Genomic DNA, 13,933 nt, shown 5'->3' with positions numbered 1-13,933 from the left:
TTCCAGACAGTACAAAGAAGTTGGATGAATTTTTGTTGCTCATAGCAAGCACTAGCTTGGAGTCTGATGATCGGTCGGTAGAGGGCGCTATAGGTTAAGGAATCCAGCCGATAGCTGGTGGAGCGAGAATCCACAAAGGTCTCGGAGAACAGACCTGTTATAGACCCACATCTTAGGTGACAGAAAAGGCTGAGATGGCAGAGTATGGTGAGGGCTCCAGAGAACCAGATGCTGAGTAGCTTGAGTGTTTGGAATACTCTGAAGTTCCAGAGAATCGAGAGGTAGCTAAGGGTGACAAGGCAGGACCTCAAGCGAGGGTCAAAGTCGCCACTATAGAGTCCCAAGAGGAAGCCAAAGGCACAAAGGTGGTGGAAGCCGCTGAAGAGGTGACCTTGGTACCAGATGTCACTTCAGAGGTGCAAGCTCAGCTGAACCTGCCGAAGAAGAAACAGGTAGAACTCTGAAGTGGCAGAGTGTGGATGGGCAAGCAGCCCCATCTGAAAATATAAATCAAAGAAGTTATGGTGCGACACGTTCCAGCAAAAAGGGAACAGGATCTTGAAGTAGAGAGGCTTAAAGAGACAGTAAAAGAGCATATCGAACGAGAAAAGGTCATGAGACAAGCGGCGGAGCGCAGAGTGGATGAGCGGGAGAAAGAAGTCTCAGAGCTCAGAGGTCGCCTGGCAGTAAGCCAGTCAATAAATAAGGCAGCCTGGGAGAAGATGGTGCAACAGGTGTCTATCTTGGCCAAACATGTGGAAGTTGGCTCTGAACAAGATAGTTGTCTAATGGCAGCAGGAGAGAAAGAGGCTTGGTTGTCTAATGGCAGCAGGAGAGAAAGAGGCTTCGCTGTTTAAATGCTTGCTAGACGTTCCTGAAGACCTGAGAGACGCTTGTGCCAGGGAGTCTGTGCATGAAGAGTTCAAGAAGGCTGTGGGGGTGTGTAAGGTGTGCTAGACCCTGGAAACTAAGCAGTTAGTGGTACTGTCCATAAATGTGTCACAGCGAGGAGAGTAGCTATCCTGAGTGACATGCATTTGAGATGTGTGCGCACGAAGTGGATGAGGAATGAAGATGCTGATAGGCAACTGAATCAGATAAGGGAAGTTCAGAGTTTTGGGGAAGACATCATTCAGGAGCCTATACTTATGATGAGGAAAGTCACTGGAAGAAATGGTCGAGCCATGCAAGAGATGGTGAATAAGTCTGAAGTGGTGAGATTAAGAATTCCAGGTGACTATGAAGACCAGATACCCAGGGAAAAAGGTATGGTTCCATTCTTCGCTGTGGGTACTGTGGAGAGTCTTAGAGATTTACGGACTCTGCAGGAGTATTGTGTGGCGTACCTAAGTGAAATAAAGCAGCTAAGACGTGACAGACTGCAGATTAATAAACAGCTGCAGAAAATGGAAAGATGGCAACCACTTTCAACCCGAGGTCTGGAGAAACGAAAAGATTCCCTAAAGAATGGAGGAGTTAGAAGTAATGACTCCTCTGTTAGCTCAGTCCTGAATGACCTAGGCAGGAGACCCTGTAGCATACTAGATGGGTCAAATTCAGACCAGACAGTAAGCTCGACTGTAAACGAGTCTCACGGCCGCACCATCCGTTGGAGGCGGTCATGGAGAGAGGGGTCTGGTAAAGAAGCAGACTAGAGAGATGTGGTGACTAAAAAGGGTCTGGTGACAAGAACAGACAAAGACTCAAGGGTCGAAGCTCAAGGCCAGACAGCACTTCGGTGTGCAAGGGAATTGTACCTGCATAATGACTGCTGGGGCAGAGAAGGCCTAACAAAGTTATGATTCCGGAACTTGAGGCAACAAAGTCCCACAGTGCTTTGTTTACAGACAGGAATTTAGTGACAGTGATGGACTATCTTTCATGGACTGATGCTCAAAACCAACTGAAAAGGCCCTCTCGACTGGTAGGGCAAGGTAGAAAACACCGTGTGCACTACTGTAGTGGTGCCAAGTTAGGTTCCCAAACCATATATGATAAAATGAAAACCTGGCACTCAACTTAATGCTTGGTGAGGCAGTTTATTGTAGTACCAGAAAACGTTTCGGTCAATATAGACCTTCATCAGTTACGTGCTAGTATGTTTGAACGTAGCTTGAAGGAGGGCGCTTTTTATGCTATTCACTGATAACGCCAGTAATCAAATGGCCAGAATACTGCTGTAATGCAAGATAATCTTAATAGTTGAAAATATCAGCTCAGCCTGGTCCTCTTGGACGTGGGTAAACACCCAGGTCCAGGAGGACCAGGCTGAGCTGATATTTTCAACTATTAAGATTATCCTGCGTTACAGCAGCATTCTGACCATTTGATTACTGGCGTTATCAGTGAATAACATAAAAAGCGCCCTCCTTCAAGCTACTTTCAAACATACTAGCACGTAACTGATGAAGGTCTATATTGACCGAAACGTTTTCTGGTACTACAATAAACTGCCTCACCAAGCATTAAGTTGAGTGCCAGGTTTTCATTTTATCATATATGGTAGGGCAAGGTGACATGGGTGCCCGGCCTAGGGTCCCCTGGTTTATGGCATGTGTCCACCCCAATAGGGTGGAACAAAGGGGGAGGTATGTGGTGCAGTGAAAGGGGTAGTGATGGATGGAAGATATATTTCTACCAACAGGACATTTGGCCTGATTTTTCCCTAAGGTTGAGGACCTGCAGTGATGTCACAATTACGTGATCAGCCAATGGAATAGGTGTATCCCAACACACTCAGTGAGCCCCATCGCAAAATATGCAAAAATATTTTTTTTAAAGTTCCTAAATAGAGAAAAAATATTTTTTTTTCCAATGAAACATGTAATAAAAAAAAAAAAAAAAAAAAAAAAAAAACACAAAAGTACACATATTTGGTATTGCCACATCCGCAATGACCCGCTCTATAAAACTATCCCACTAGTTAACCCCTTCAGTGAGTACCATAAAAAAAATTAAAACGAGGTAAAAAAACAGCTTTATCATCATACCGCCAAACAAAACGTGCAATAAAACACAATGCAAGACGGATGTAAATAAAAGTGGTACTGCTGAAAACGTCATCTTGTCCTGCAAACAAAACAAGCTGCCATACACCTCCATCAGCAGAAAAATAAAGTTATAGCTCTCAGAATAAAGCAATGCAAAAATAATTATTTTTTGCATAAATAGTTTTTATTGCGTAAAAGTGCCAAAACACAAAAATATATAACCAAGAAAAAACAAAACAATTCCTGAATTGCTGGATTTTGTTCATTATGTCTCCAAAAAATTGGAATAGAAGTCGACCAAAAAATGTCATGTGCCCGAAAATGTTACCAATAAAACATCAGCTTGTCCTACAAAAAACAAGCCCTCACGTGACTCTGGGCCAAAATTATGGAAAAATTATAGCTCTCAAAATATGGTGATGCAAAAACTAATTTTGGCAATAAAAAGTGTCTTTTAGTGTGCGACAGCTGTCAAACATAAAAATCCGATATAAATCTGGTATCACTGTAATCGCAACGATCTGAAGAACAAAGTCGCCTAATCACTTATACTTGTACAGCACAAGAAATGTCGTAAAAATATTAAATAAAACCAATTCTTCACATGCTGTTGATTTTTTCATTCTGCCTCCCAAAGATCGCAGTAAGGCTTGGCGCACATTTATTCTGCACTCTGCACAGAGCACATACACTGGGGTTTATGTGTAAATCTCTGAAATACGTGATTCAGAAAGAACCCACGGCGGAAGATTCCCTATAATGAGGCAGATGGAGGCACTGTGGATGCCGTCTGACCTGTGATCCAGCGGTGTCTGTCTTTTTAGGACTGCATAAAAGTGCCGTCAGCCCCAGTTTTGTGCACTTCTGAAAAGGACACCACTGAACAGAGACCAGATAGAGTCCAGAGTCCATCTGCTGCCTCATGATATTGAATGGATCCCTCGGGGGTTTCATCTGTCGCGTCATTTGGAGATTTAGATGGAAACCCCAAAGTAAGTGCTCAGCATAGAGTGCAAGATAAATGTGATCATAAATGTTATGTAAAATGTTCCCAATAAAAGCTTCAACTAAATCCACAAAAAAAAAGCAAGTCCCCACTCAGATCTGTCATCTGTTAACGGAAATATAGGACGCTTCCATGTTACTGATAACGCAAGAGCTATGGAATAGCTAAATGGCTTCACACTCCTCAAAAGAAATTAAACAAATTCTTCACTCCCAAATCCCCCCCTCCCTTCGGAGTCCCACAGTGTGCCTAAACAACATATAGCGCCCACATGTTTGGCATTTCTGTAGTGATGAGAGCCCGCCTAACTTACAGGTGCATGTCTCCAAAAGCATGAGCTGGGCATAATGTACTTCTCACTGGAACGGCAGTTTGCAATTTTCACTCAGGAACATCCACTGCTGACTGTTTCTGGAAAACACCCATGGAGTCAAAATCGTCACTACATCTGTAGATGAATTCCCAACGGGTTATAAATTCCAAAATGGGGTCACTTGAGGGGGGATTCTGCTTTTCTAGCACTTCGGGGCTCTTTATATGGAAACCGCAAACTAGTCTAGGATAATTTGCGCTCCAGGAGTCAAATAGCGCTCCATCCCTCCCGAATCACTCCATATGGCAAAGTAGTACTGTACAGCCACATATGGGGTATTTCTACATTCTGCAGAAATTGTGGGACAAATTCTGGTGTCATTTTTATCCATTTCCCCTTGTGAAAATGTAAAACTTGGGGCTAACACACAATCTTGGTGGTAAATATGCAAATTATTTTTTCTTCACTTCCCAATGGTAAAAAAGTATGTGACACACTTGTGGTGTCAATATAATCACTGCACCCCTAGATGAATTCACTGAGAGGTTTAATTGGTAAAATGGGGTCACTTTTCGTGGGGGGGGGGAAATCTGCTGTTCTGGCACCACAGGGGCTCTGCCAATGTAACATGGCACGCTCAAACAAGTGCAGCAAAATCTGCACTGTTATTTGGCATTACTTTCCTTCTGAGCTTTGCACTGTGCCTCAAAAGTAGTTTTCGACCACATATGGGGTATTGGTGAACTCAGGAGAAATTGCACAACAAACTTTGGTGTCCATTCTCTCCTTTTGACCTTGTCAAAATACAATATTTGTAGCTAAAAAAAGATTTTTGTGGGAAAAATGTGTTTTTTTTTTATTTTCACGACTTAACGGTATAAACTTCTGTGAAGCACCTGGGGGTTCTAGGTGTACAATACACATGTACATAAGATCCCAAAGGGGTCTAGTTGCCAAAATGGTGTCAATTGTGGGGGGGTTTCCACTGTTTAGGCACATCAAGGGCTCTTTAAAAGTGACATGGCGCCTCCTAATTATTCCATCACATTTTGCATTCTTAAAGTCAAATGACGCTTCTTTCCTTCCAAGCCCTGCCGTACACCCAAACAGTTGTTTTCCTCCACATATTGGGCATCGGCGTACTCAGAAGAAATTGCACAAGAAATTGTATGGTGCAATTTCACCTTTTACCTTCATGTAAATGCAAAATTTGGAGCTGAAAAAAAATGCGATTTTTTTTTTTTTGGTTTTCACCTTAATGACCAGGCCAATTTTTACAATTCTGACCACTGTCACTTTATGAGGTCATAACTCTACAACACTTCAACGGATCCTGCCGATTCTGAGATTGTTTCTCGTGACATATTGTACTTTAGGATAGTGGTAAAATTTCTATGATAAGATGGGGTGGTTTGCACGTTAATGACGGTGTCAATTTTTACAGTTCTTACCACTGTCCCTTTATGAGGTAATAACTCTCGAACGCTTTTACGAATCGGAGAATGTTTTTTTGAGACATATTGTACTTCACACTAGTGGTAAAATTTCTTTGATATAACTTGCTTTTGTTAAAAAACAAAAACGGAAATTTGGCGAAAATTTTGAAAATTTTGCAATTTTCAACCTTAATTTTTATGCCCTTAAATCAGAGAGTCATTTCGCACAAAATAGTTATCATCTCCCACATGTCTACTTTACATCAGCACAATTTTAGAAACTATTTTTTTTTGTTAGGGCGTTATAAGGATTAAAAGTTGACCAGCGATTTCTCATTTTCCCAACAAATTTTACAAAACCAGATTTTTATTAGGGATCACCTCACATTTGAAGTCACTTTGAGGGGCTTATATGACAGAAAATACCCAAAATTGACACCATTCTAAAAACTGCACCCCTCAAGGCACTCAAAACAACATTCAAGAAGTTTATTAACCCTTCAGGTGCTTCACAGGAATTTTTGGAATGTGGAAGAAAAACAAACATTTACTTTTCTTTAAAAAAAAAAAAAAAAAAAAATTTCCTTTAGACCTATTTTTTTGCACTTTCGCAAGGGTAACAAGACAAAATGGACCATATGTTTTGTTGTGCAATTTTTCCTGAGCATGCAGATACCCCATATGTGGGGGAAATCTACTATTTGGGTACTCAGCAGGGCTCGGAAGGGAAGGAGTGCCATTTCACTTTTTAAATGTAAAATATGCTGTAATAATTAGCAGTTGCCATGTTGCGTTTGGAGAGCCCCTGATGTGCCTAAACAGTGGAAACTCCCCACAAGTGACACCATTTTGGACACTAGACCCCTTTGAGAACTTGTATAGATGTGTATTGAGCACTTTGAACCCCCATGCGCTTTACAGAAGTTTATAACAATTTTTCCAAAATAAATCTTTTCTAGCTCCAAATTTTGCATTTTCTTAAGGGTAACAAGAGAAATTGCTCCATAAAACTTGTTGTGCAATTTCTCCTGAGTACACCGATACCCCATATGAGGGGGAATACAACTGTTTGGGTGCTTGGCAGACCTTGGAAGGGAAAGAGCGCCATTTGACTTTTTGAATGTAAAATTTATTGGAATACCGTATATGCTCGAGTATAAGCCGAGGCCCCTAATTTTGCCACAGAAAACTGGGTAAGCTTATTGACTCTAGTATAAGCCGGGTGTACATTGTCCCCTCATTCCTGTCCTGGTCTGTGTGGCTCTCCCGCCTCCCAGTATGCATGGCTCGGCTCCCCCATCCATCCTTCTATGTATGGCTCAGCTCAGCTCCCTGTCCTCCCCCATCCTGCTCCGTGCTCCTCCGTCCTCTCCCGTGCTTCCCCCATCCTGCAATGTGCAACCCCATCCTGTTCCATGCTCCCCTGTGCTTCCCCCATCCACCTCTGTGCTTCCCCATCCTGCTCCATGCTCCCCCCATCCTCCTCTGTGCTCCCGCATCCTGCTCCGTGCTCCCCTGTGCTTCCACTATCCTCCCCCCGTCGATACTCACCCTGCCATCGCTGAACGTCCCTGCATCCTCCTTTGTCTTGGTGCAGCAACTTCTTCCTGTGTTGAGCGGCCATGTGGTACCGCTCATTAAGGTCATGAATATGGATGCCACACCTATGTGGAGTTGCGTCCATATTCATGACCTTAATGAGCAGTATCATGTGACCGCTCAATGCAGGAAGAAGCTGTCAGCCCTGGGACAACAGAGGATGCAGGGGACGTTCAGCGATGGCACAGGAGGGCGAGTATGATGTCCCAGCCACCGGCTCCTGGCGCCACTCCCTCTCCCCCACTGGTTTCTGCACAATGACTCGTGTATAAGCCGAGTGGGCATTTTCGGCACAAAAATGTGCTGAAAATCTCGGCTTATACACGAGTATATACGGTACTTAGCAGATGCCATGTCGCGTTTGGAGAGCCCCTGATGTGCCTAACCAGTGGAAACCCCCCTCAAGTGACCCCATTTTGGAAATTATAACCCTTTGGGAATTTATCTACACATGTAGTGACAATTTTGACTTCATGGGTGTTTTCCAGAAACAAGCAGCAGTGGATGTTGCTGAGTGAAAATTGCTAACTGTCATTCTAGTGACCAGTGCATTATGCCCAGCTTGTGCTTCTGGAGACACTCACCTGTAAATTAGAAAGGCTCTCTTTACTACAAAATGCCAAACATGTGGGCGCTAAATGTTGTTTAGGCACACTGGGGCTCAGAAGGGAGGGGGGCATTTGGATTTGGGAGCACAGAATTTGCTGAATTTCTTTTGGGGAGCGCGAAGCCATTTTGCTTTTCCAGAGCCTTTGTGCTACCAGTAAGGTGGAAGCCCCCGATATTTCCATTACAAGATGATGGACCTGAGTGGGGACTTGCTTTTTTTGTGGATTGAGTGGAAGCTTTTATTGGGAACATATTACATAACGTTTGGGATCACAGTTATCCGTCGCTCTACGCTGAGCACTTACTTTGGGGTTTCCATCTTAGTGACGTGACAGATGAAACCCCCGAGGGATCCATGCACTATAATGAGGCAGCATATTTACTCGGAACTCCGTCTGGCTTATGTTCAGCATTGTCCTTTTTAGAAGTGCACAAAACTGTGGCCCTTTTTGCAATCCTAAAAAGATTGTCACCGCCGGAACACAGGTCCTATGGCGCCTCCATCTGCCTCATTATAGGGAATTTTCCACCTGGGGTTCTGTCTGAATCACGCATTTCAGAGATTTACACAGGAACCCCGATGTAAGTTCTCAGCATAAAGAATGTGCGCCGAGCCTTACTGTGATTTATGGGAGGCAGAATAAAAAAAAAAAAAACCCACACACAGCATATGAAGAATTGTTTTTTATTTATTTTTCACGCCTTTCCTCGTGCGGTATAAGTGATTAGGCGACTTTATTCTTAGGGTCGGTGCGATTACAGCGATACCAAATATATATCGGGTTTTTAAAAGTCGCTTTTTATTGCTTTTGCTTCACCATATTTTGAGAGCTATAATTTTCCCGATTATTGGGAGACTGAATAAACAAAAACCAGCAATTCAGGAATTGTTTTTTATTTTTTTGTTTAATACCACGTGTGGTAAAATTGGTAAGACAGCTTTATTTTTCGCGTCAGTACGATAACAGTGATACCTTTTTTATAGCTTTTTTATGTTTTGGCACTTTTACACAATAAAAACTATGTTATAAAAAAAAATAATAATTTTTACATCGCTTTATTCTGAGAGCTATAACTTTTTTATTTTTCGGCTGATAAGCCGCCATACAGCTCTGTTTTTTGCGGGACTAGTTGACGGTTTCAGTGGTACCAATTTTGTTTATATACCGTCTTTTTGATCAGGCTTTTTTTGCACTTTTTGTTCGGCTGTATGATAAAGCATTGTTTTTTCGTTCGTTTATTATTTATTTTTTTTATGGTGTGTTCACTAAAGGAGTTAACTAGTGGGTTTGTTTGTTTTTTATAGAGTGGGTCGTTACGTATGTGGCGATACCAAATATGTGTACTTTTTTTTTTTTATTTACATAAAGAAATGTATTTAATGAAAAAAATTTACAAATATTTTTAAAAAAAAATTTTTACATATGCTTTTTTTTTTTTTTTCTTTACTTTACATTCTCCCAATATGGGACATCACTGCAGTATATTATGTCAGATCAATGATCTGACACTTTGCACTGCACTGTGCCAGATCAGCGCTCTGACAGGCAGTGAAGGAGGCTTCTCAGGTCCTGCTCTCAGCAGGCACTGAGAAGCCACCTCCCTGCAGGACCCGGAAGGACCCCCCCCGGCCATCTTGGAGCCGGGGTCTCCATGGAGACCATCGGAACGACGCGATCGATGCTTCTCTATGCCGCTGTCACTACTGACAGTGGCATCAGAGGGGTTAAATGCCCATGATCGGTGCTAGCAAGGATTGTGGGCATTGCTGCGGGGTGTCAGCTATCACATACAGCTGACACCTGCACCCGATCACCTTCATCATCAGAGTGAGGCTTTGCGATCATGCCATCGTACTAGTACTGCTGTTTACGGGAACGCAGCTCCCGCAGAGCAGTACTAGTACGGTGCATGTCGGGAAAGGGGTTAATTCACAATTTATTATGGCAAGCTAGTATATTTTCCATACAGAATTTTGGACATAATTTACCCATTTGCTCAGTGTTGGCTTGTTTTCCATTCCTGTTGTGTCTTGCATTTCCATTTTTTAAATCTTTTAAGTCAGGTGTTCCAAGAAAATGAATTACTTTTCATATAAAAATTGGATTGGAGGACTATTTCTTCATATAGGTTGTTTCTAATAACAGTGAGAGCAGGAGTGGCTGATGGGAATATTCATTAGCCAGCGCAGTAAATAATTAAAAAAAAAAAAGTTGTAGTTGAGGCATACACCAATGTTCATTTTTAACATTCTATGTACTGGAAAACATGAAAAAAATATTAGTGTGGTGAAATGGAGGAAAAAAAAAAAAGCAATTTTCTGAGATTTTCATTTTTTACAGAATTCACTGTGTGGTGAAAAGACCTGGCAAGGTGATTCTCCAGTTCAGAATAATTAAGGAAGTGTATCAATTAGGGGGGAAAATTAATAGGATTATTTTTGGTTGCGATCTTCAGACATTTTCTGTCAGTTGGGATTTGTTTCTTTGTGTGGCAAGCAAAGGTTTTATTTTATTATACACGGCATGGTAGCCCATCAGTTCCCAGTAACCAGCGCACAATCCGGCAATGACTAATATTAATGGCACTGCTAAAGATTTGCAGTGGCATATAAATGGTTAAATGAGAGCGATTGGCTCAAGCTACACTACACTAGCTACAGATTGATGTGGGCTAACAGCTGGCATCTGCCTGCTATGGTGCAGGCTCAGCTCCTGATCCTACAACATACACAGCAACCTGATAAAGGACATACAATAGGAGTTAAACACTGTTTTGTAGGAAAAAGATTCAGTAGAGAGAAGACGGACAATCCATAAAACCACCCATTCATTATTATGCACAGGGGTTTCAATGAATAAATTCCATTTTATACTAAATCTTTTCCCACAATCATACAGATCAGACTGCTCGGCTCATCCTGCTGCATAACTTGCAGACCATACAGTGCACTTACTCTGATCAGCATAACTTCGGGCTTTCAGCTCCATGTTCTTATTTTGAGCTTCCATATTCGCGAAATTGGTTTTAAAAAGTTTTCGCTCTTGTTCAATACCATCTTCCATTTCTATACATCTCTGAAAAAGATGGGCAATGAAAATACAATCAAAACAAGTACAGATAATATTGGCAGACCACTGACACAATCTACATACTAGACTCATCACATCATCCATTTTCTCAATGGCTAGTACCATCATAAAGTGAGTGACAGCGGAATCCAAGGTCAGTGTGACTCACACACTGACTCCGCATTTTAGAGAAAACAAAAGCTGGTCGAGGACAATGCAGACCTAGTAACCAGTCCAAAAGACCGGTACCCTTTGGCATCTCCCCGCCACACCCTCTTAAGGTACTGTCACACTTAGCGATGTACCAGCGATCCCGACCAGTGATATGACGCGGTCAGGATCGCTGGTACATCGCTAAGTGGTCGCTAGTGAGCTGCCACACAGGCAGATCTCACCAGCGACATCGCTGGGGACGGTGATCGCTACTTACCTGTCACACCAGGCGATCCTGCGTCCTCCCGCCCGGCTCCACGCGTCGCTCGTCCTCACAGCAGGAAGCGCCGCAGGAAGCTGACGACGAGAAACAGTCCTGAACGTTCTCGCGCGATCAGCTATAACCAGCGGGGGGGAGCCGGTCGTAGATAAGTATCAGACATAGCGATATCGCTAGCAATATCGCTATAACGTCACTAGTTATAGCGATATTGCTAGCGATATCTCTTAGTGTGACAGGCCCTTTAGAGTTACAAGTCTCTCCCTCTACACAGGAATGGATCAGTCACTCAGCGGAAGGGGCCATGGAGGAGCTGCCATGGTTCATGGTCCCCGGCTAGCCAGCCATGGTGCATGGCACCCAGTCGGCTTTCCAAAGTAGGTTTTCTTTCAAATGCTGCAGCATTTCAGAGTAAAACGTACCTGGCTAAAAAAAAAAAAAAAAAAACACGGAGCTAGTGTCCAATTCATGCTGTTAGTGGTTCGGATTGCATTAATCAGCCGTCAGGTCTTTTACAAATGAGGACCGGATTCATAATTTGCATTTCTATACATTTTTTGTGGTGCCATTTGTTGACTTTTTGTGCCAAATTTTTCTTAATCGAGTATGCGGGTCATGAATTTTGCATAAAAGCAAAAATGATTTCAATTTTTGCCTTTTATCTGTACTATACCTTTTCAGAGGAAAAAGTCACATGGTTTTTTTTTTAAATGGGAACAAAAATTGCTGATGTATGTCTCTCCAGGGGGAATAGAATACATTGGATTTAAAAAAAAAAAAAAGTTTCAATTGATAAATCAGACAAAAACATCACAAAACTTAATCATACTCCAAGTCTAATGAACATTACATTTTAAAAACATTTGGACACGGACCAGATAGGACAACTCACATACTGTACATGAGGGCAGATTTTTGGACAGTGCATACATAGATTAGACAGTCTTAAAATTAGCACAATTTATCACAGTGGTTCAAGCCGTTTGATAGATCTGGCATACCTTAAGACTGTCTAGCCTGAGTTTACACCACTATTTGTTGACTTACTTTGAGTCAGAAATGTGCGTCACAATTCTGGCACAGAGATGCATGTTAGTCCATGCCCCTATGTTGGTAAATTACACCCCTTTCAAGGGGGCCAAGAAGTCGGCAGAACATATAAAAGTTTCAAAGGTCATGTCTTGCCAGCTCATCACTCTCACAGTAAATCCTCCCCTTCACCTCGGATGCACGGTTCTATTAGTATGAAATCTGTATAGGAAAAGATTAACTCCAGACAGTAAAACATTAGGTTTGTTTCCGGAACATACACAAATGGAAAAAAAATGTTGGTTCCTTGTTGTTAAAGGAAGAAAAACCCACAATGGTCACGGAAATAATTGGAAACTGACAAAAGTAAATTTTCTATTTAGAATTATTGAATATCACCTAGTGGAAATCAAATAATGCTTTTAAATTGTGGTTCAACCAAAAAAAATAAATAAATAAAACAAACAAAATAAAAAAATTAAAATTGCCTACACAAGATGATGGTGTCACGCACAGTGTGGGAAGCCCAAGTGCAACACAAAAGGAATGGGGGAGTCGAGACCCCTAGGCAGATCTAATAGCATCCTGCCTACCACCCTAACATCCCTATTTTGGTTCTACACCAATTGTCGAGCAGCAAACCTAAGCCCTGTGTATCCCTAGAGCTAGGCCCTGAATAGGGAAGGGGGGGAGGGGGATGAGCACCGGTCAGTCCACACTATACACTAAAAACTAGATGGGAGACAAACAAGGGAGGAGAAACTTAACTTTAGCAGACTCCAGAGAGGTACGCCGACTGCTATAGATCCAAGCCTTCACAAGAGAAAATGTGAATATCACCGGCGGATCTCTGAAGCAGACTGGGAGTCTATAAACACCCAGGTCCAGGTGAGCCAATTAGAGCCAGAGGGCGGTTGCCACTGGATCCAAAATTCAGAAGGATTAAGAAGGCATCTGCAATGCTAAACGCAGAGACCTTTTGCAGCCAGATGCAGAGTAACTGTCTGTTGCATCCAACACACAAGTGACAGATGGCTCCTTAAGAAAAAACATTGTAAATAATTTGAAAATAGGGTCAAATTAAACTAACGTTTGTCCTGAAAATTTGCATAACATGTGTTTACAAACTTGTAATCAGTCAGTCTGCCTATTTAAAACATGAAAGTAGTCATTGTGCTGTTTTTTTCCATCATGGAGTATACCACTTTACATAGAGCAAGGAAAGCTAAAAAGAGTTGTCTAAGGAAATTAGAAAAAAATATAGACAAACATTTTAAAAGTAAAGGCTATAAGACCCTCTCCTAACAGCTTGATGCTCCTGTTACTACAGTTGCACGTATTTAGACGTTTAAGGTATATGGGACTATAGACAACCTAGCTGGTTGTGGTCACAAGAAGAAAATGGATGAGAAATTGATAACTTAATAGTAACCAAAGAGCCCATAAC

At 42.1% G+C, this 13,933-nt stretch overlaps 1 protein-coding gene across 3 annotated transcripts in view; it reads right to left on the bottom strand.

The window, feature by feature from the left end:
- Positions 1-13,933, bottom strand: part of LOC141055135 (C-Jun-amino-terminal kinase-interacting protein 4-like) — a 315,480-nt gene that overhangs the window by 240,797 nt on the left and 60,750 nt on the right. For all 3 annotated transcript variants that reach the window (XM_073552116.1, XM_073552115.1, XM_073552117.1), the window contains exon 2: positions 10,910-11,030. In XM_073552116.1, the coding sequence (XP_073408217.1) occupies positions 10,910-11,030 (121 nt within the window). The remainder of the gene's footprint in view (positions 1-10,909; positions 11,031-13,933) is intronic.

This window comes from Dendrobates tinctorius, unplaced genomic scaffold (assembly GCF_039654945.1).
Source record: "Dendrobates tinctorius isolate UK_male_01 unplaced genomic scaffold, ASM3965494v1 ptg000184l, whole genome shotgun sequence".
NCBI lineage: Eukaryota > Metazoa > Chordata > Amphibia > Anura > Dendrobatidae > Dendrobates > Dendrobates tinctorius.
The sequence above is the reverse complement of the archived record's forward strand: the minus strand, read 5'-3'. Positions and strand labels throughout refer to the sequence as shown.